This window comes from Nanorana parkeri, unplaced genomic scaffold (assembly GCF_000935625.1).
Source record: "Nanorana parkeri isolate BGI_ZX_2015 unplaced genomic scaffold, ASM93562v1 scaffold330, whole genome shotgun sequence".
Classification (NCBI taxonomy): Eukaryota; Metazoa; Chordata; class Amphibia; order Anura; family Dicroglossidae; genus Nanorana; species Nanorana parkeri.
The window spans coordinates 126526-148751 of NW_017306598.1; the positions used below are offsets into that span (position 1 = coordinate 126526).

Below are 22226 nucleotides of genomic sequence, written 5' to 3' on the forward strand. Positions count from 1 at the left end.
GTGTAAATTCCCCTTTTACGCTGGTGGTCAGTGTAAATTCCCCAGTTTTATTGGAAGTCCGTGTAAATTCCCTTGTTGTACTGGTGGTCGGTGTAAATACCTGCTTATGGGAACTCTATGTAAATTCCACCATTTCATTGATAGTTGCCATTTATTCTATAGTTACATTGGTGTTCTGTGGCAGAAGGGCCCTCTTAAATATTTGTTCAGCGAAGTGTCCCAATCATACATGTTCAGTGGAAGAATGCAGTATTATATTTGTACTATGGGGTGAAGGGCCCCCATTAAGTGGTCACGTACCTGAAACAGGAGCACCTTTGGTCAGGCTGATTCATGCATTGCATATGCTATAACTTTGAGGGTACCATCAGGTACCACCCACAGATCTGGAAACTGGCCCCGTCCCCATGCCGTCATTTGCTCCTGAGGTTCTAGAGCTCATTATAGGCAAGCAGTGTGAATCTGCCTAACAGATACACACATTTGAGAAAAAAAACATACAGTTCCAGTATCTCCTGAGACACCAACTCAGAACAAGTATACAAATTAAGAATTCTGTCTTCTGTATTTATTAGCATACTTACTCTATTTTATGGATTGAATTGTGTTGGAAGACAATCTTCTATGAAAATGGCCACATAGAACAACCGTGAATGAATAGCTTTTAGTAGCTATGTATAGTATAACTACTGAGCTATATAAGACCTGTGAATAGGTGAATGTACGTTATTTACTGAGCAATTAAATTTTCTTGTGTCATATGTGTATGTCTTATGCATCATACTTCATTTACAAGCTTACAGTACTCCCTTCAGTGGCTGTTGCATGTCGAACAGTAAAACAGGATGACAACTGTCAGTAAAAGAAAAACAACAAAAACAAACCCCCACATACGTATTCAGTTATTTTCATACAGGAAGACTTGCCATAAATTCTGTATTTCACTATTAATAGCAGAGGCGGCTCTTTAATTAGGCGGGTTAGGCGGCCGCCTTAGGCCTCGCACTCATGAGGGCCTCGCGGCTGCCTAACTCGCCCTGTCTACAGCAGATCTTGTACAACCCGCGGCACCCGTGCCCAGCAGGGCTGGCGCTAGTGCACGGCAGGATGGGGTGAGAATGGTAGCGTTCCCGAAGGGAAGCAGCGTTAGTGGAATACATGTCTGTTCCGGCTGGTGTGTACAGTCCGTCCTGGCCCCGCCCCCCTGTTCTATGCTGCAGTGAGGGAGCTCTGGCTGCAGCTGTGCCTCTGTCTCGTGTCCCGTGTATGAAGCAGCTCGCCTCTCAGTAAGTCCTGTCTGCTCCGTGTACTTCGGCACTGTTGTTTGTAAAGTGACATAGGAATTCCTCCTCATTCTGGCCGGGGGTGGGGGATGAGGGGGGGCTTGTGGTTTGTTGTTTTTTTTACCTTCCTTCACACGGCCTCAGTAAGTGTTTAATGGTCCCTGTTTTCAACACAGTTCTGATGTCAGCAGTGTAATAAACCTTTGCCACTCGTGTCTTTTTCCCTGGGAATTTAGGCCCCATTCACATATAGAGTGTGCTTTTCCCATGCGGTTCTCTGTGCAGAAGACCGTGCGGGATGAAAAGGCTAAAATGTTTAATCCGCACGGATTCCCCTCATTTGCAGCTACTATATAGCCGCGAACATGCGGAATCCACCGTCCATATTATCGCACTATATTGGGGGCCACGTGGATCATACCATGCGGTCCCTGCAATAATCTGAACAATGCACATTAAAGTGCATTATTTTTTCTGTTTAAAGCGGCTCCGCGCATATTCGTACAGCGGAATGCGGGCGGATAGTCGCTCCACTGTGAATGGAGCCTGCATCTACTTACTATTCCGTTTATAGGATCCTGCTGAGCATTGTAGTAACCTCAAGCAGCAAGTTCATGTCTATTCATTATGTAGCCTTGAATGCGTTACTAAGCCCTGAGTCCAGTGCGTTACTAAGCCCAGAGTCCGGTGCGTTACTAAGCTCAGAGTCCGGTGCGTTACTAAGCCCAGAGTCCGGTGCGTTACTAAGCCCAGAGTCCAATTCATATACTGTTCTGCATTACTATATAAATGAATTTCTGGGAAGGAAGCGTTTTTAGGAGGCGGAGCTTGGCCTGTAGCGGGCTTTACTAAAGAGCGATCAGGGAGTGGAGCAGAGTCACTTGAGTACTAAGGTAAGTGTTTTAGCAGCCCAACGATGGGGGTAGGTAGGGGGAGCCCAGAGTCCTGTGCTGAGGTATGGACATGCAGTAACATGGACGGGAGTCAGAGTTAATGGACTACAGGTATGGTGATGAAACCGCACTTGTATTCCTCTGAAACTACAAGTACCCTAATTGTAGTTCCACCGTCCTGTGGATGGATGATGCAGTATGTTGGTGGAGCACACACAGCCATGCAAAATTTTTTTTTTAATTTACAAAATTAGGTAAGTGGGTGGGGGGTGGTTGCTGCGATATGACAATGTTTCATGTTATACCGTAAATATGGGTGTAACATGAAACATGATCAAATCTCTCTTTCTCTCCTGGCTGTATCTCTCTCTCTCTCCTGGCTGTCTCTCCTCTCTCTCTCTCTCCGGGCTGCCTCTCCTCTCTCTCTCTCCTCTCTCTCCTGGCTGTCTCTCTCTGTCTCTCTCTCTCTCCTGGCTGTCTCTCTCTCTCTCTCCTCTCGCTCTCTCTCCTGGCTGTCTCTCTTAGCTCTCTCTCCTGGCTGTAGCTCTCTCTCTCCTGGCTGTATCTCTCTCTCTCCTGGCTGTCTCTCTCTCTCCTGGCTGTCTCTCTCTCTCCTGGCTGTCTCTCTCTCTCCTGGCTGTCTCTCTCTCTCCTGGCTGTCTCTCTCTCTCCTGGCTGTCTCTCTCTCTCCTGGCTGTCTCTCTCTCTCCTGGCTGTCTCTCTCTCTCCTGGCTGTCTCTCTCTCTCCTGGCTGTCTCTCTCTCTCCTGGCTGTCTCTCTCTCTCCTGGCTGTCTCTCTCTCTCCTGGCTGTCTCTCTTAGCTCTGTCGCCTGGCTGTCTTCACTCTGTCTCCTGGCTGTCTATCCTCCCTCTCTCTCTCTCTCTCTCTCTCTCTCTCTCCTTGGCTGTCTATCTTTGCTTTCTCCCCTGGTTGTCTCTCCTCTCTCTCTTTCCTGGCTGTCTCTTCTCTTTCTGCTGTCTGTCCTTCCTCCCTCTCTCATGCAGCGCTAGAGTGTTTGGGTTTCGCTTGCAGAAAAGGGGGCAACCCTAATCAGCTAACCTCCCAGTGACTTGGGGCTAAGGGGGGGTCAGGGAGACTTTTTTTACATTATGGGTGTAAGTGGGGGCCTCACATTTTAGTTTCGCCTAAGGCCTCACAAATTCTAGAGCCGCCTCTGATTGATAGCCACAGTTTGCATTCCTTAATGCCTGTATATTCAGATGAGCTGGAAAACCCTGACTCAAGCAGAGATAATCAGGATTAGACAAACTGAGTAAACCTAAATAAGGGGAAAAAAGATTTTGAAGTTCAATTGGTACCTGACAAAAATAACTCCATTTTCATTCATTCTTTACATTTAGGAGGGGTAGATAATAAAGGTCATAATTATATTCATTTTTTTTATAACCCACCATGGATTGCGGGACCTGTGCAAAACATTAGGAATAAATAAATTTGAGAAATGTGAATATTGTGGTTATTATACTATTATGTGAAAAGCAAAAGATCACAAACTATGGGGATGAAAATATATACAGTTTTAAAATAAAACACCCTCTAACATCTGCTGTCATCTCCTTTCACCCGGCTTGAGAAAGAAGTGTACTTCGAAACGCGTTGCCACATGAGTCACGTCACACACTACCCGGGCTTCTGGCAGGTACCAACCCCGTGGTCTGACTTATAACCGTCTTCCCTGCTGTCACTGTGTGCATCCACCTCTTCCCACAGACCTTGTTAATCTTCCCTTACGCTATACTTCTGTGCCTCGAGCTTCCGCCCTTTCTCCCCGATCCAGCAGCACAACCGAACACTGCAGAAAACCATTAGTCACCAAAACCCAAGCCGCTCCTCCACATACACCACTCAGGCTCCCCGCTTGGAAGTGCAGTTTCACCACAGCCTCCGTCCCTGCCACATCAATGCCTGGGTCCTGGTCCAGTGCAATCACAAAAAATTGTGCATGCAGCTATTAACAAAAGCCACAGAAGTCACGATGGACGAGTGGGGAGGAGAGCAGAGATGCTGTCATCCTGTCATTTTCAGGATGATCTGTAAATATGTGTGATATATACCGATGCACTATATGCAAAGCAAATACTGGGGTGATCTCCGATCACACCAATGTTTGTAAACAACTGGTACTATGCATCCCCAGTTATGAATGAACAGGAAGTGATTTACATCACTTTCTGTTCATTCATGAGTTTCTGAATAGGTAGAAGCACTCAGTACAGATAATTCTACCCATTCATAACTAGTTTATAGTAAATATTTACTATCACCAGTTTATGATTGAATGGGAAGCCTCTGTACTGAGTGCTCACTATTCATTCAGAACAGAGGCTGCAGAAAAAGATTCAGCACTCTGTGTCCTCAATTTCTTTTTCTATTTAAAAAGGGAAATGTCAGGGGTCCCCTGATATTTTACCAAAGTCCCCCCCAACAGTAAAAAAATAAATAAAACACAACCCCCCAAACACACATTATACATGTGCACCTTAGTGTGGTGTATGCCATGCACATGCACTGCGGTGTGTTGTTAGTGCTCAATTTTGTTCTTTTTTTTTTCTTTTTAAAATAACATTTCAACTGTGTGGCAGCGCATGGCAAAGTATTGTGATGCATTTTGCCGTGAGTTGTGATCCGCTGTGTTGTGATTAAATGTATGACTGCATCATTTTAGCACAATGCATACACCAACACAGCCCACAAACAATTTTTAAAATATGGTAAGCTGCTTATTTACAGTTTTGTGTGACTTAATTTTTTTACCCTTTTGCAAAAAAAGGTACAATTTGACATTTCAATCATTTGTTACTGATAAACTCAATACAGTTTTATCTTTTAGATTTAGTCGTTTTTTGTGTGAACTTATACTGATTTTAGTGTGCTTCTATCAATTTAATTGTGTATTTTTAGCATTTTATATTGATAAATAAACATTTGTGAAATGATCACAGGACCTACAAAATTGGTAGCACCATCTTTTTTTTGTACCGGGCCTATGATTTCAGAAAATATATGGTTTGGGGGTCTTTTACAAATGCTAAAAGCTGCAGTTAAAAATAAAACAAAAAAAAGTGAAAAATTGCAAAAATGGTGTGGCCAGCTGAGGTTAAAAGTGTTCTGGATTGCTTGGCAGCGAAGGGGTTAATATCTCATCTCCATAATACGTTTTTAGCTTGGATTGCACTAAAGCCAGGGATAAAATTCAGCAATACATTTACTATGGAAACCCACATAATATAGCAAGATTGTTCATACAGGGGGCTTCCCATGACTGGAAACATAGAGACTTACTAGAGGTCACAATGGTCAACACATCACCACAAACTTAAAAAAACAGCTCATCGACTTCCAAGATTTCATCTATGTACATGCTGAGCTGTTCCTTAACCAGGTATCTTTGCTAGAACTACTCCAAGATCTCGATCTGCAATCATGCACTACATTATGGGATCACAGCGGGTGCTTGTGGCTAAAATAGATGTCTCCTCCAGCACTCTTGTAGTTATACCCTCCTTGCTCAAAAAAAGGGATCCAATATGAACCAAAAGTTACTATTTTTAACCTTTCTAGATAAAGTTCATGCGCAATACCCCTACTAAAAATCTTAATATAAAAAGTGCACTAATATGAAAAGAAAAATATAGCGGAAGAATTATGCTTTTTTATTATGCCAAAGACTACTCCTTATGTTATGCCAAATCAAAACAATGTTATTTTTTTACACCAAACGTTTCCAAAAAACACATATCCACGTATAATCAAGAGGAATAAAAAATAAACATGACACACTGTATAAAGTTAGTTAAAATGTGCTTAATAGAGATAGAATGCATTTCTATAGCCTAGCACTGACATGAATGGCAACAAATGGATCTTCAGCTGAACTTTTAATTACAAAATTGGCCAAGCCATTCTCGCTTACACTGATTTCTTTACCAGTGCAAACGTTACCTTCTCTCTGACCAGAAATTATGTCACAGTATTTGCCAGGTGAAAGTCCAGTGTAAAGAGTAACATCCATATCCCTGAAAGGAAAATACCAAATACACTTTAAATAGAAGTTAAAAAAAAAAACACACACACCTAAGCCTACCTGAACAATTCAAGAAAACTACAGGGTTTTCCAGAACGGAGGTGATCACTATGGGGCTCTAGAATGTTTTAATCTCCTACTGTTATCTCAGTATTTAAAAAATCAGTAAATGCTGTCCACAATGAGCATATGGTACAGTTATATCATAAAAATACCTGGGGAGCCTAACAGTTTCTGGGCCTTTTTTAGTAAGGTGGTGGCATTGCTCCTTCCAATGCAACAATGGCACTATCACCCTTCTGAGAGATGCTGCCTACAGATGAATGTGCTAGCATTATTATTTCTACTGCCCAGCAGGTCTAAGCATGTCCTCTGAAAACAACTCGATTTTCTTGATTGACAGCTGCTCCAGGATCTTGACAGTGTGCTTTGCTGCATTCAAGATGTTGCATTTTCCAGACTCCTCTAGCATTAGGGAAACTCCTAACAGCAATTAGAACTTGTTCTTCTTGTTTTAAAGGGAATAATGCAGTACTGGCAATGCTCATGACATTTTTTTTACATATTGCACAGAAGCAAGAAAGAGCTGCAGCTAATCTCACCCAGAGTCCTTGCTATGCATAAAAGAGACAAGCATTACTAAATACATGAAAACCTTTTTTATTTACAAAATGTTGTCACATTGGCAATGCCCTCCTTGGACTCTGCTTATTTTGTTGCCTTAGGGGTCTATTCACAAAGCTGCCGAAGGATCTGGCCGTAGCTTCGGCCGATCCTTCGGCTAGGTTCGGCACCAGGACCCCTTCGGTTCAGGAGAACCGAGGGGGTGCTGTACGGCTATTCACAATAGCCCGTACAGCTCCCGATCACAATCTGTTTTAAAGAAAAAGGAGTTGCTTACCGATTTTCATTGTTGAACACAATAAAGCCAGCTTTTCCACGCCCAAAAGCAACTTGATTGTTTCCATTATCCCACCAGTTAATTTGAGCTTGACCATTAACAACATTACGGAAGATGACCATGTTCCTGCAGAAAGGAGATTTGGTAAATTACTGCCAGGTTCTTTCAGGTTCTCCATCCAATGCTTTGGCAGGTGTAGATAACCTTAGGCTATTTGGGGGCCTATTATTTTAAATTCTGTTCTCTAAATCCCATTTATCTTTATTTCTTGTTTCTGTTTAGCACCTAGTTGGCAGTTCTAGCTACACACTGAGGTTGATTTAATAAAAGTGCACAACATTTTCACTTTGCAAAGTGAAAGTTCACTTAGTTTAGTGAATATGAATGGTCATTGTAAACATGTAATGTAAACCAGGAATAAAATGATTATTTATTTATTTATGTTAATTAACCCCCTGACTACTGCTTTAAACCATTACACAATGTATTGTAATACATGTTCAATGGTCAAGCTGGCTAATATACATATACATAGTGTAGGTCATATAGTGCCAAATGGGGTGAACTGCAAAATTGCTAATCAAATGACACACTGCCCTAGATCTTCCTTTTGTTACATACACATGTAACACAGTCTAAGTTCTATTGCATAGCATTAGTAAATGTCCAGACCTGATGTTGTTATGTTCCACTGTGTTGGCTAATATATATAAAAAAATTAACTGAACGTTAGCTTTAACTTCTACATAGCATCATTCACACTCAGGGTCAATTTAATGGCTCATCCTTGCAGCAGTGTCTTTTTGATTCAGTTACTTTAATGTGGGTTTTGTTTTCTGTACACTTCCACATTGCCACATTTCAAGAAGACACCAGCTTTAAATTTTCATTGCATAGTAACACAACAGTATTGGGTAATCTGTATGATTTCTGGACTTTCAGGGAAATTACCATCCCACACAAGCCTTCTCTTGATTATAAAACTAAATTAGCAGCTAGATATATTCTTTCTATTGCCAACATTTATTTTTCAGGAATTGTGAAGCCTGTGTGGTACAGGTTTATAAACTTTATATTCTAAGGTCAATGCATCTCTGAATGCAAATACAGTAACTTACTTTATCTGACGCCACCTATGTTCAAAAACCCAGCCACTGTCACAAGTTGAATCTTCATTAATTGTGACAGCCATGGTTGACCCATTATTGTAGCTTGGAGGTCCAACCCAATCATTAACATCCTGCAGATAAACAGCATCATCATTTTAGGGTAAATGTTTATTACTTATGGACCTAGCTTTAACATCTATTGCAAAGGAGATTAAAAAAATACAAGTGCTCTGATAGCCAGCTGTATTTCTCTTTCATTTCCAAAGCTATACTGAGGGAACAAAAGATAAAATCAAACTGGTTATGAAAAGTAATGAAGTAGGTAGAGACCACTCAAAAAAGGTAATACAAATGTCTACAATTTTTTTTTAGAATAATTCATGACTGTATAAGATAAGACATGTATTTTATTATATTCCAAAGAAAATTCACACGCAATCACAGTAATATATATATAAACCCCCATCACAAAACATGAAAAGACATAAAATCCCCTCAAAATTGCCTGTAGGGAAAAAGAGAGAACCTCTGTGGAGTAAAAATATGTAGAAATATTTTTAACAAACAAAAAAATATGTTTTGTTGATCTAGGTTAGTCATATATAGATAGAACTGATGCCTTTGTTTCAAATGTAAGGTAGGGTAGAGGAAACAGTTAATCAAAAAAATATATATACCGTATTTTGTGCTCTATAAGGCGCTCCAGTCCATAGGACACAGGCATTCTGTGACAGGAATTCTGTGACAGAAGCTGCAGTTCAGTGACCGCTGAGACAGGTGGCGCTGTGATTACAGCACCACGGTCTCCGTAATCACACACAGCAGACGAACAACGACGTTCTTCGTCTGCTCAAGGGGCTCTATGGTGAGCTCCTATGCCGTGGTCACGGTCCCCCAGAGGAGCAGATGACCCCGAAAACCATGGCAGGGGGCGGACACGATCACCGCTCGATTTAATACAAGTGATCTAATGAGTTGATGTTGATTCAGGTAGTGCGTCTTGGTCGGAGGGATATACCACATTCCCTGTTGCAATTTATAGTGAGCTTATATATTTGAAAAGGTGACAGGAAGTGACAGGAAGTGCCAGGAAGAGAGAGGCGCCAGCGCTGGAGGGAATTCTTGAAATCTACTGGAAAGAAGATGATCGGATGAAGAGGCATCATTTAAGGTAAGTCCTTACACTAGTATGGGGGAGGGGGGGATTTGCCTTTAATGTCACTTTAGGTCTGTCCCTGAAGTCTGATGTACTGTATTTGAAAGTACCTTTCCAAAGTTTTGGGACCTATCTAGTAGACACTTGCACCAGTTAAGCAAGTAAAAACACAAACTGGCTTCTATTGCAATGCAAAAAAAAAAAGATTGGCTGATAGCTAATGGAAGAACTAAATTTCTATAAAGAGTGTAAATGAAATGGATACAATGAGGGGTGGATGTGAATGAACCGCATGTAGGATGTATTTAATCAAATGATAAAAGGTTTACCTTTCCATTTACAAAGTTCCTTGGCCAGCGAAAACTTGACATGATTTGTGTAAATCCATAAGGATGTGCCAACATGAACCCAACTGCCATTTTGTATAAGCTGAATTCCGGAAAATAAATAATTATTAAACTTCTGTGTTTTAGGCATCTAATAAATATATAGCATCTATCAAGATAGAATATCAGTTTTGTACATATATTTTTATCCATGTAAAAGGAAGTTTGTGGTCCTCTTGTTCATGCCGGGTTCTCCAGGTGTAAAAGTGTCAACATACTGTAGCCGTTTCTGACAACAACCATTTTTTGTATCCTTATAAGGGAATGTCTCTCCCAGTAGTATGTGTTTGTAGATTGTCATTCCTAAACATCTGCAAATGTGCCTTTGTTGTTATTTTGAAGATATGGGTTAAGTTCGTCTTTAAGGCAGATCAATAACAAAGAAACAGTGCAATCTTAATGGTCAACAAGTAAGGCTTCTTAATTCACCAAGGAAGGCAGAGTCGAGTGCCAGTCCCAAAAAGTGCATGCATTGAATATCAGTAATTAAACCCTTAACCTCCATTCACACCCATAGTTTAAGTGCAATTAAAGATTCCTGCAACAGAAACTTGTGATTACCTGCAGCAGGAATTTTTAATCTGCTGTTTACAAGCAGCAGCTGTCACCCATTCAAGTTAATGATCGTGTGACAGCCGCTACATATGAATGTTGGCACACTGCATGTAATATGATTACATGTGGTTAGGAATCAATCACTCTTATGGGTTCAGGGAGAGTGAACGATTACTGTACATGCAGTTAGGAATCAAATCACATACGATTACATGTGGTGCGCCAGCACTCAAATTCAGCCAATGTCACCCAATCAATAACTTGAATGGGTGACAGCTGTCGCTTGTAAACGTCAGATTAGGGATTCCTGCTGCAGGTAATCGCAGGTTCCTGGTGCAGAAATCCCTAATTGCACCTAAAATATAGGTGTGAATGGAGCCTAAAAGTGCAAAGTAGCTTGAACAACATCATAAGCGCAGCAAATAAATAAGTGCAAAGTTTACAAGTTCACACTTTTTAGACCAGTTTAGACCATATCCCAAGTTCAGTCCCAGTGGTTGACGCTATATTTCTGGTGTACTGACAGGGTTGTGGGTAGCAGAAACGTTCTTTGGGAATGGCATATGCAATCCAGGTACTTTCAAAAAGTATAGACTGAAAATAAAAGTGCACAGTTCTTATTAATATCTATGCTATAAAACAATGAATCAATATACATTTGATGGCCAATAACTGTGCACAACTAATATGAAATCAACAGGCAATCAATAAATGCAATAAAAATGTACAATGATTGAACTACTTGTGCAAAAAGTACAAAACAATTAGTCATAAATCAAATGTACAAAAATGAAAAAAAATAAAATAAAAAAATATACCAGTGTAAGTTGATCCCAACATTCAAACTTTGAATCCACTCCAAAAGTGTCCTTACTGTAAAATATGTCAAATAAAAGTGTAATTGTGCTCAATCTTCAAAGTGCTCCTGGAAACACATTTCTTGTGACGACCACCAAATGAGTGCCCCCTGAAGGTAATACACTCACCATATGACATTGACCACTAATGTTAATGGTCAGAAAGTACACAGACTCATTACTCCGTCGCATTGTTCTTCTAGAGGTCGTCATCCTCCACACCTCCACATGAAATTTCTCATATTAAAGAGTCAGAGAGAAGGGAAAAAACCTGCATCGACCAATATTTTAAATTAAAATAAATTAAAACAACTCACAACCTTTGGTGCTATAATAGCACTATGTAATGCATGCAGTGTCAGTGCTGTTCACAGTCTGAAATCAGGGCCAACGGTGCAGTCCCAGGCTGCATGACGAAATCAGCATTATCTCCTTTCATGCAATCTTCTCTCCTCCTAGCCACAGCTGCTTTCTGGATTCACAAGCTGTGGCTGGGAACAGGGAAAAATGAATCACATGAAAAACGGGTCCAACATTTTGATAGATAATCTGGATTTAGAAAACGGTAACCAGATAATGGTTAACTCTGTAGTTACCCTCTGCCTATTGAATGGCCCATGGGAGATATTAACTCTTGGAAGCAGAACTGTGATTCTTAAAGCAAGATCATAGCTCATTGTACCTTCCATATAGTAACAGTATGGGGAGAACAAGGCTTAATGACCAATTTTTTCCATGGTGAAAAAAGTCTGCACTGGCTCCATTAGTGTGTTCTGGAAACAGCTGAAATTGTATAGTTAGAGGGCTACCCTGGGATAATGAACACAAGGAGGAGCAGCACGAGCATATTCTGTATACCCTAAAGTTAGTGTTACTGGCCATTCATTCCTACAGCACTAGCAGTGAATAATTGTTAGAGCTTCCATGGTTCACTTCCCTGGATTCATAGGCTAAATTCACACCGCAGAATATTTTTTTACATGTGGCATCATTCATCCCAGATGGAAATTACAATTGCTGAAAACCTCAAGTTTTTTTTTTTACATAACAAACATAGTTGTGAATGTAGTCTTGAGCACTGTAAGCTAATAAACTCCATATAACTAAAGAATATTACCGTGTACATAACAGGTACCCCATATATTAACAAGTATGCTTTACCGAGCATCCCAGAAAGTAAGTATGGAGGCTCCTCCAGCACCATGTCCTCTTTGGTTGTCATGATTATCAATAAATACCAAGGCTCTGTCACTTTGCATGAATCCCCAGCCTTCTCCCCAGTTCCTGTAGGACAAAAACAGTTGTATGTGAAACATCTTATAAGAAATGCTTTCTGTGCACTTAGTTTCCTACCCTGAGCTTACTTCAAATAAGACATCTTTTCTCCATTCCATGCACGAATCACATTTCCAAGTTTGGCCCCATATTTGAACTCTGTGACACGTCCAATGGCAATGTATTCACTTGCAGAAAGAGCTTCTCCACCCAGATCAATTACCTGCAAGATAACCATTTTAGTTTCCAGACGAGATCTGGCCCCCCAAAGATGATATTTTCACACTCTATTGCAATACATGAAATGCTGACCCTTCCCCTCATGTGCAAAAATCACTAGGGGTTTAAAAAAAAGCACATTCTTGTGAGGTATGGCATCAGCAGCTTTCCCATGAGGATATAGTGAGGCTTGATGACATCACCTCCACACATGGACTAGAAACCTGGGTTTAAAGGCAAAGACTTTCCATGAAGGAATGTGTGCACCAAACACAGCACTGCTAAATAATACTGATACACAGAAGTGGAGTTGTAAGTCCTATGTTTGCAATATGGTGCACCATGCCTTTAGTTTGCTTTCTTTAAATATGAACCCCTAAAAGATACAAAAGTATTGCAGCTCTATATTCATCAATAAATGCATTTTAGTGTCACTGGTGTAAGTACCTCACTATGACTTGGTATAGGACTCTGGCTATCGCTTACACAGCAGCACAAATGCTGATAGAAGAGCACAGTGAGTAGAGGGATAACCTCAATCCCCTGCTACTCCTTTACCGTCCAATTAGCAGGCTGGTGGTGGAGAGGACACCACTGTATCCTCTGAATAGTCTATAACTGAGAAAGTGGCATCATCTTCCATGCAGTGCTTTAGGGCAAGGCTGTGTAATGCTCAGAACTGGATAAAAACAGAAATACAAATATTTTGCAAGGGAAAGAAATGCTCTCTTGTGCATTTCATCTGCGTACTTAGCCATTTGCCTTGAATTCAACTTAAACAGAAGTGGTGCTTTAAATATCTATGAGATGTAGCACTACAGTCAATTTAGCAAATCCAAAATGATCAGTGATATACACAAAAGCATTAAAAAATGTACAACCTGATCTAATCATTCATTGTATTCAAGCAGACCTACTAACCCCTTACATTCACAGAACAAGAACTATTTACTAACACATTGATACTAGTACTAAATTAAGCACTACACAAGAGATGAACAAATGCCAGGAACTTGGAATTTCTTTTAAAGTGCTTAACAGCATGTGTTGCAACTATTTTTAATATGTGTGTTTTATCAATAATGCATACATTTGCAATTGGTAGGCACTGGAGTGTTTCTGCTAAACTTACTTCCTGGTAGATAAAAGGCTGTGTGCCATTGGGGAACCATCTAGTGTTCAAGTTGTTCAGTATCCTGGTAACTGCCAGAATATCTCCAGGCCGCATATGCTTAGCTGCATCCACCCTGAAGCCAGCTACTCCAATGTCAATAAGACGATTCAAATAAGCCGCAATCTTTGACCGAACATTTTCTTTGTCCAGTGCTAGGTCCAGGAGAGTATCCAGCTGACAGTCTCTCACCTTTGTGTATGCAAGATTGCAAAGAGAGATTTAGGGTTATTGTGATTACTATGCTGTAAAATACATTTTATTAGAAAAAACCCAAACACTTTATTTACACACACACACACACACACACACACACCATACAATGTCAAATTAAATGAACAGTAGGAGGCTTAAATGTACAAGTTGTAAGTTATTCATCAAGATCTAAAATAAAGCAGAATTGACTTTCACTTTTTTATCATATTACTATTCAACTCAGTTACTTCAAATATTATACTAAAATCCTATAGCAACTGCATATTGTACCAAATCATTAGATTGCATCAATGTACCATAAAAACTAAATATGCCATCTGTTAAGCATGGTGCTAAAGCTTCTAGGTTGTGTGGTAAACATTGGCACAAGAAACATTTAAATAATGAATTCTGGTAATGCTCCACAAAAAGTGAAAGCTCAAGGTAAGAGTGGCTGGATATTGTAACAGGAAAAATGAGCAAAGACACCTCAAAATCAATTATGAACTACTTCTAGAAACAAAAGATTGAGGATGGAGGCTGGCATTCCTGCAAAAGGGGATGATAGTAAGTATTGACTGACAAGGTGTTCAAACTCGCTTGCAACAAGCTTTTTTTTTATTATAGTTTACAGTCTTAAAATCATTAAGTAAATTGAAATAGCACCGTGTAGTAAAATTGCAAAAAAAGTTACATTTGACTTGGGTACAAACAACAAACATGCAGTCAACTGTGCTTTTCTCATGCCACCAACCTCCAGGTGAGAATAATTTGCTGGTGCAAACAAACTGTTAAAGAGAAATATTGTGTCTGTCACCTGTTTATTGGATGACTGACTAGTAAGGATGTGCTGACTACTAAGGGGGGCCTGGTGTAAACCCAAATATGCCTATATCCCATCGCACTCTTAACCGGAATCAAAACCCAATGGTTATAGGTGGGTGCAGCAGTGGAAGCGGATTGCGCCGTCTGTCAATCCATTAAAAACAGTAGAAACCACTGGCAGTCCAAAAATTCATTGTGTCAAAACTTTATTGACATAATCAATAAACCCTGATCATATCAATAAAGAAGATTTACAGGGTTATTCATTAAAGGGTGAAGAGTTTGGAGAAGGCAGGAGAAGTGAACAATCTAGGCCAAAACAGCTGATTTGGAAAAATTCTCCAATTCAGATAATTTTCCAGTTCAGCTATGTTGTCCTAGATTGTTCCCTTCTCATGCCTTCTCCAGACTCTTCACCCTTTTGTGAATAACCCTGATAAAGTAAGGAATTTTTAGAGTGCCAGTGGTTTCTAATATTTCTTATGGTGCAAACTCAATTCACCTGAGCCCATGCGTAACTGGGACACCCCTGCTGGCCCAATCAGTTGTTGCAGGGCCATTCCTAGCCCCTTTGTGATGTGTAGCTGTAGAGTGGTGAGGATCTTGTCCTCAAATGATTGAGCCAGAAGGGAGGTGTCATGTTACACATGCTTTGTGATATAACTTTAAATGTTTGCTTCATCTGCCTCTGGTAATTGTCTCCACTACTCTCCATAGTTCAGTTTTCCTCTGTGTAGATTGCTAGAAGATAATGTTCATTATCTTCTAGTCAGCAATCTCATTCACATATCCTTTGTTAAGTGTATCACATTATGATCTTTTGATCTATCCAATGTTCTCTATTGTAAAGATATGCACAGTTTGGATACATTTCTCAATGATCTTCAATGTGTCATCTGGATTGAGTCACTATCAGCCAACACTACTGCCATCTTGCCACAACTGTAAGTTAAAAGAGTTCACAAATTCAATGTTTAGCCTGGGGAAGCAGAACAGACTCTGGCGAACTGGGTTTGCACTAAACCCCCACACATTAATACTGACTAGTGTAAGAGACACACCAGAGATTGTTCACCAATGTGGTTGAAGTTTGTGATAATTGCAAGTTTTTCAAAACTTTAAAGAATGTAGCCATTGTATTCAGAAATGGCTACAGGTAGTGAAGTCAGAATCAGCTCCACCATGAAACATGTCAGCAACAGCAGCTGTTATATTTATATATTACAGTTTCATTAAAATATTTAGTATTTCACATAAACAGAAAATCCTTTTTGTTTTGAAAGCAGTAAGTAAAAAAAAGGTTTCTTATATTCTGATGAGAAGATACAAGATTTTAGGGCTTGTTCACACCATGTCCAGATCATGTCTAGACCAGAACAGTTTGTTCCCGGACCCAAAAAAAGCATCCCAATGTATCCCTATGGTATTTCTGGTCTCTCTTCACTCCAGCGCAGTCCGTTCCGATCCAGACAAAAACAAAATACTACTTGTCTCATTTTCTCTGGTCTGGAATGCATGGAAACCCATAAAAAATGCATGCAAATGCACTGGAACGCACCTGAAAGCCCGATTAAGCTGAAAAAAGATCTGGAATGCAGCAAAATTACGGTAAAAACACAGTACAAATGCTGCAAAACGCAATGCACCGTGCTCCAGATCTGGTGTGAACCTGGCCAATTCAGTTGTAAATAAATGTTTCCACCTGCAGGCTGTCAGATACAGGAGAGGGAGTTACATAATATCTCAGTTAGGGCTAGTTCACACCAGAACTGCGTGCATCTGCAGTCTGATGCGTTTTGCCGCGATTTAAGCTTTTTGTGGCTTAAAATGGGATTTCAGGTGCATTGAAGTGTGTTTGCATGTGTTTTTGATGCATTCCATTGTGATCCAATGCAGCTAAAATAGGGCAAGCAATACTTCTGACTGCATCGGTGTGAACAGAGCATCAGAAATCTTATGGTTATTTGATTGAGCTTATGGTTCAATTACCCACCAACTTCTCATGTTGAGAACATGCCAGCAACACATCCTCTATTGAGAAAACCCAAAGTAATTCTCATTGTATCCTTAATGTTGACTCAAAGAAGCTTAAGTAAAACTGTACTTTACCTGATTCGCATCCCCATAGTTTTCAATGCCACCACTCTCAGTTTTACATTTGTTATTATTAAAATCCGTACTGCTGTAAGGTACAGCTGGGAATTCCCTTTTAATTGTATCATATGAACTGCCACAAGTTGATAAATTTCCTTTCCCAACTCCAGCTTTACACATATGGTTTATAACAGCGTCAGCATAGATATGAACCTATAAAAATAAATAAATACATTTAAATAATGCATGTCTTAGAAAAGTTGGAATGCACTGTCATTTGCTCTCAAGATTTCCAATAGTGCTAAAATATTAAAATAGAAGTACAAGATTTGTATCCGCTAGCAAAAGCCCCAAGAAGATCAGAAGCTGAAACATGAAATGACCCTGCAGCATGTACCTAAAGCTGAACTTGTGTCTGGTTGTCTGACTCCCACAACGCCTCCCCGTTAAAAATACCACTTTTTTATATTTAAAAGTAAAAATATGAATAGGTTCATACCCCCACATTGTTGCATCTGGTGACCATGTCTATAAATTGCTGCTCATCTCCAGAGCGAGTACAGATCTTGTAGCTGACTGGTTGGTATCTTTCCCACCATGGTCTGTCAGGGTTTTTGACAATTACGTTCTCATTAGGAGGAGAAATCTGAAATAGGCAAGTAAAACAAAAAATACAGATAGCATTAAAATCAGGACCCAATAAAAGTAATTTGTATTGGTTACTAATGCTTTTGTGTTACCCTTATAGCTCATCAGAGGTAGACCCACTTCTGTCATTAAAAGGAAAGATGTAGGTTGCAATTGCTAGCCTATTTGTGAATACAACTTGCCTGTTTGAGCCATCATTTTTCTACCAACATGTGTGCAATATTCTAGTCAATATTTAAGTCTTCCAACCAGCACCTCAACTCTATAGGTAGCTCAGCTTCTTTGGTGCTAGGCTGTTAAAGCAAATCTGCCTAGGCGGGGTAAAGCAAAAGGTTTGCTTTAACATTTCATCCACTAGCAGCACATTTTCCCATGATCCTATCACTGCATTTAGTGAGTACCAGAAAATACCTGGTACTTTTTGAGTATGGAGGACCATGTGACTCACTTCCAGAACTCGGCATCCCATAGCCATTCTGCATTGTGTCCTGCAGGACAGCCCACGAGATGCAAACATGTGCAGGACAGTGATCAAAAACTTGGCACTGTCCAGCAGGATCAGAGATTATTAGCAACCATGTAGTTAGGATCTCACAGGCTTCAAAAGAAGGTCCTACAGGTGACTAGTTGGACACCTCTGACCTAGGTCTGACCTCTGACCTAGAGCAAAAAGAAAAGTGGACAAAATCACTAATGCTATGCTAAATGTAGATTGGTGGCTACAAAACCACATCATGTGTTTATTTTCTGTTCTAGTAATTGTTTTAAATGTAACACAATGCGATATTAAAGCAATATGAGACGAATAAGAATATCTAAGAATTAACTATGAATAAATAAGAATATCATTAAAAAAAAAAAAAAAAAAAAAAGCTTAACCAGAGGCTATATACAGATTGATGTATATACAGAATAAAATTATTCTGTCATAAAATGCACTATTATGTTTCAAATGGGAGATTTATTGCAGACTTGGACAGAAGGGGATTGGAAGCCAATCTGAGAAAATATTGCTAAATGTTCACTTAATGTTACAAATGCAGATGTAGCTTATAAGTTTATAAGGAGATAGTATCTAGTTCCCACACATATAGCTAGCTTAAATCCCAACCACTCTGATAGATTTTTCCAGGGTTGTGATATGCCTGGAGATATGTTGCACATTAGATGGGCATGACCATTTGCTACTGCCGTCTGAACCAAAGTTTATAAATTATAATGAACTATGTTACTGTTGCATATGACCGTAGCCAGATTGACTAAGTCACAGTGTTATTTAACCCACCGTGTCTTTTTGGCAGCTAAATTGACCCTTGCTAGAAATGGGAAGAAATCGTTTATTCCATTTACGGAATTTACCGATAGAATGGATAACATTATGCTAAATGAATGCTTAACAAGTCTTCTAGAAGATAAACAAGCTAAATTCTTACTTGTGAGGGAGCCAAACAGCTTCCATTATCTTTAAAGGCACACCAGCTTAGGGAGAACGGCACTAGCGGTGGGTGAGCTGAGTGACCCTATCCGCTTGATTCCTCAATGCCCAGGTTAGAGATGGCGCTTGGTGAGACCCAGACTTTTTATCTTTATGCTCTTCTCTTTCTTCTGACCTCTTTCATCGTTTTTCTTTTTCTTACTTCTCTTGAGTCTCATACAGAGACATAGTATGGAAACGTATTTAAAGTTTAGCCTTTGATGGGGGAGCAGACAGATGAAACATACTGCCATAACCTTTTATATTGATGCACTGATATGGTGTTGAATTGTTCTTTATTAAGGCTCATGTGTTACATTTGTACCTAATGTTTGTTATACTTATGTAACAATTGTTGCGCTTTTATAAATGGTTTAAAAAAACTTTAATATGATATTTCTACCCAATATCCACACTGATAAGGGGGATAATCCTTTTACTGGAAACATGTTGTCTGACAGCTGAAGAGGATTCTCTAACACAAATGTGCAAACTCTCATTGCAAACAGCAAACTTGCTGGCCATGTGCAAGAGGCATCAAGTGAGTATTGTTGCCATCTTCTCTGCAGGAAGAGATTAATATATATATATCAGTGTATTGCAGTGAAATTTGTTAAATGCCCATTCAAAGTGTTAACACAATATGTCATACGCAGAAAGGTGTGAATGGGCTCTAAGTATCCAAGCTGCTAAACTGATGTTCCAATGGCTTTCTCAAGAAGGTCATAAAGCTTCTAATGCTGCACGCATACCCTAATCATGTCAAGTTTTAGCATATTTTATTTACATTGCAACTTTCTTCATCTTGCCATACCCTAAACCACAACAAAACCTAATCAGCACTATTAGTCCCGAGAAACAGACACATGCATTACCAGTTCAGCTAATCAGTCAATGAACCTCCATTTACCTGAACACCCCCGAATCCATTAGGTCCTAGGTACTGCTCACATTCTGCGGCAATGTCCTCCCACCGCCACTCAAACAAGTGGACAATACTTGTCCTATCACACAGCACATTAGGATTAAACTGAGCAGCACAAATTCCAGCCAACACTCCAACCACCACAAACCCCAGCAGCATCCTCGTCATACACTGGGCTATTATACAGTATTGTTATGTGCTATCATCATTATTTATACAGCTCTGTACGAGGCGTGACAGTAAACACCCAGAATTTAACCCTGTCCATCTCACAGTGCTAAGCGTGCTCCCACTTGTCTTTTACATTCTGAATTTAGGCGTGTTCCTGAATGCTTGTGTGTGTGCATTTAGTCACAACCATCTTCCACACTGGTGCTATAAAGCAGAGTTTCACAAACGTTTATGCAGCAGATAGTAGTACAATTATACATTTGTTTCCCAAGAAATCCAGATTAACTACTGAAAATGTTGATGTGTCTAGACAAGGTACTAAGAAAATAATGTCTATAGTTCAATTGTTAACAGCTTTGTATTACTTTATTATAGAGCAAAGTGTCCCTTCTTTATTAATTCTAAATGGTTTTTTTTGCTATGTTCCCTTTATTTTTACCTGGTGCTTCTGTCAGTATCACACTTCTAATCAAGGGTTAGAACACTCACTTCCACTACTATATCAGGACAACAGAAACAACATAGGCCTATGGAACTGCACTCTTTTCCTATTCTACACAACATGAAGGGGCATGAAGGGGTTCCTTTCAAATAGGATCACTGGCATTATATAAGTGTATAGAACCTTGACGACCCATTCAGCCCTTGGTGTCCAGGTGTGTTGCATTAATGCATGTGCATTAACTCACTTTTTTGTACATTAACATGCATTACATTAAGGAAGCCCATTCAAATAAATGGACTAACAACACACCAAATGTCCAAAAAACAGACATGCACTATTTCTGGAATTGCCGTGCCCCCAAACACAAAGTAGTGCATTACCATGAATTGTGGTGGGCTGCAATGCATGTGTGTTGGTGCTGAATTTCCTTGATCTTGTCTTACTTGGTCCCTTTTGGTCTGTTTATTATAACAATAAATGTGCTTTGTTATCTCTTTGATAATTTCAAAATCTTGCAGAAATCTTGTGAGCTGATAACTTTCTCTGCTGCCCGAAAAGGGTGCAGTGCCATAGTCCTATAGTCGTGATATAGAAACTGAGTGTTCTCACCTTTGAATAGAAATTAGAAGTGTGTTACTGATAGAAGCACCGGTTTAAAATAAAGAGAAAAAAGCTGGGGAAAAAATGCAGCCACCTCATCCAAGCACTGTCAAGCTTCAATATTACATTTCTGTTTTTGGATTTAGAAATGCTTTAAAGAAGAACTCCAGCTATGCAGCACTGCAAGGGTTAGCTGCTCATTTTCCTCTAGGTGAGATAGAGGATCGGGTGAGTGTATATACAGTATATATAAATATATTTTTTTCTTCATTTGTTTCCCTAGAGAAACACGAGCAGTTAACTCTTGCAGCGTGGGGGACAACAAGGGTTAACTTTAATTCCTGGAGTTCCTTGTTAAGGACTCCGCTTATGAGTTTTTAGTGCAGTTAAATGTATCTAAACCTACATGCAACTTGCACATAGAGATGTTTGCCATTAAAACTAAAAGTAGGACATACTGAGAAAGTAAACCGTGCCATGGACTATAATGACGCAGAGCTTTTACATGCATGTAACTGTGCCAAAGATGTGCAAGTGGGACCAAAGTGCCTGCTTGCTCTCAAAACTTGAATCCTGCATTCCAAAATTGTTAAGCATTCATTTAGCATAATGCTATCCATTCTATGGGTAAGTTCTGTAAATAGAATGAACTGTTTCTTCCAATTTCTAGCAAGGGTCAATTTAGCTGCCAAAAAGACATGAACGGTTAAATAACACTGACTTAGTCAATCCGGCTACGGTCATATGCAAAAGTAACATAGTTAATAAGCATTTATAAACGTTGGTCCAGAAGGTAGTAGCAAATTGGCATGCCCACCATATGTGCAATATATCTACAGCCACATCACAACCCCCGGAATCATCTATTAGAGTGGTTTGGATTTAAGCTAGCTACGTGTGTGGGAACTAGATACCATCTCATTTAAAATGTATAAGCTACTGTCGTTTTCAACACAGGACGAGACTTTGAGTTCTTTTATGAATGGTGACTTTATTGT

The 22226-nt window shown here is 39.8% G+C and overlaps 1 protein-coding gene across 1 annotated transcript; it reads right to left on the reverse strand.

The window, feature by feature from the left end:
• Positions 1-6024: 6024 nt before the first annotated feature.
• Positions 6025-20183, reverse strand: LOC108788520 (pancreatic alpha-amylase-like). The gene is made up of 10 exons (XM_018558294.1): positions 19998-20183; positions 17465-17611; positions 16981-17178; positions 13813-14043; positions 12551-12684; positions 12348-12470; positions 9718-9817; positions 8242-8363; positions 7124-7249; positions 6025-6214 (listed from the first exon to the last, which is right to left on the reverse strand). The coding sequence occupies exons 1-10, from the start codon at positions 20178-20180 to the stop codon at positions 6025-6027; spliced, it is 1554 nt and encodes a 517-aa protein (XP_018413796.1). The 5' UTR covers positions 20181-20183.
• Between the last annotated feature and the right edge of the window lie 2043 nt (positions 20184-22226).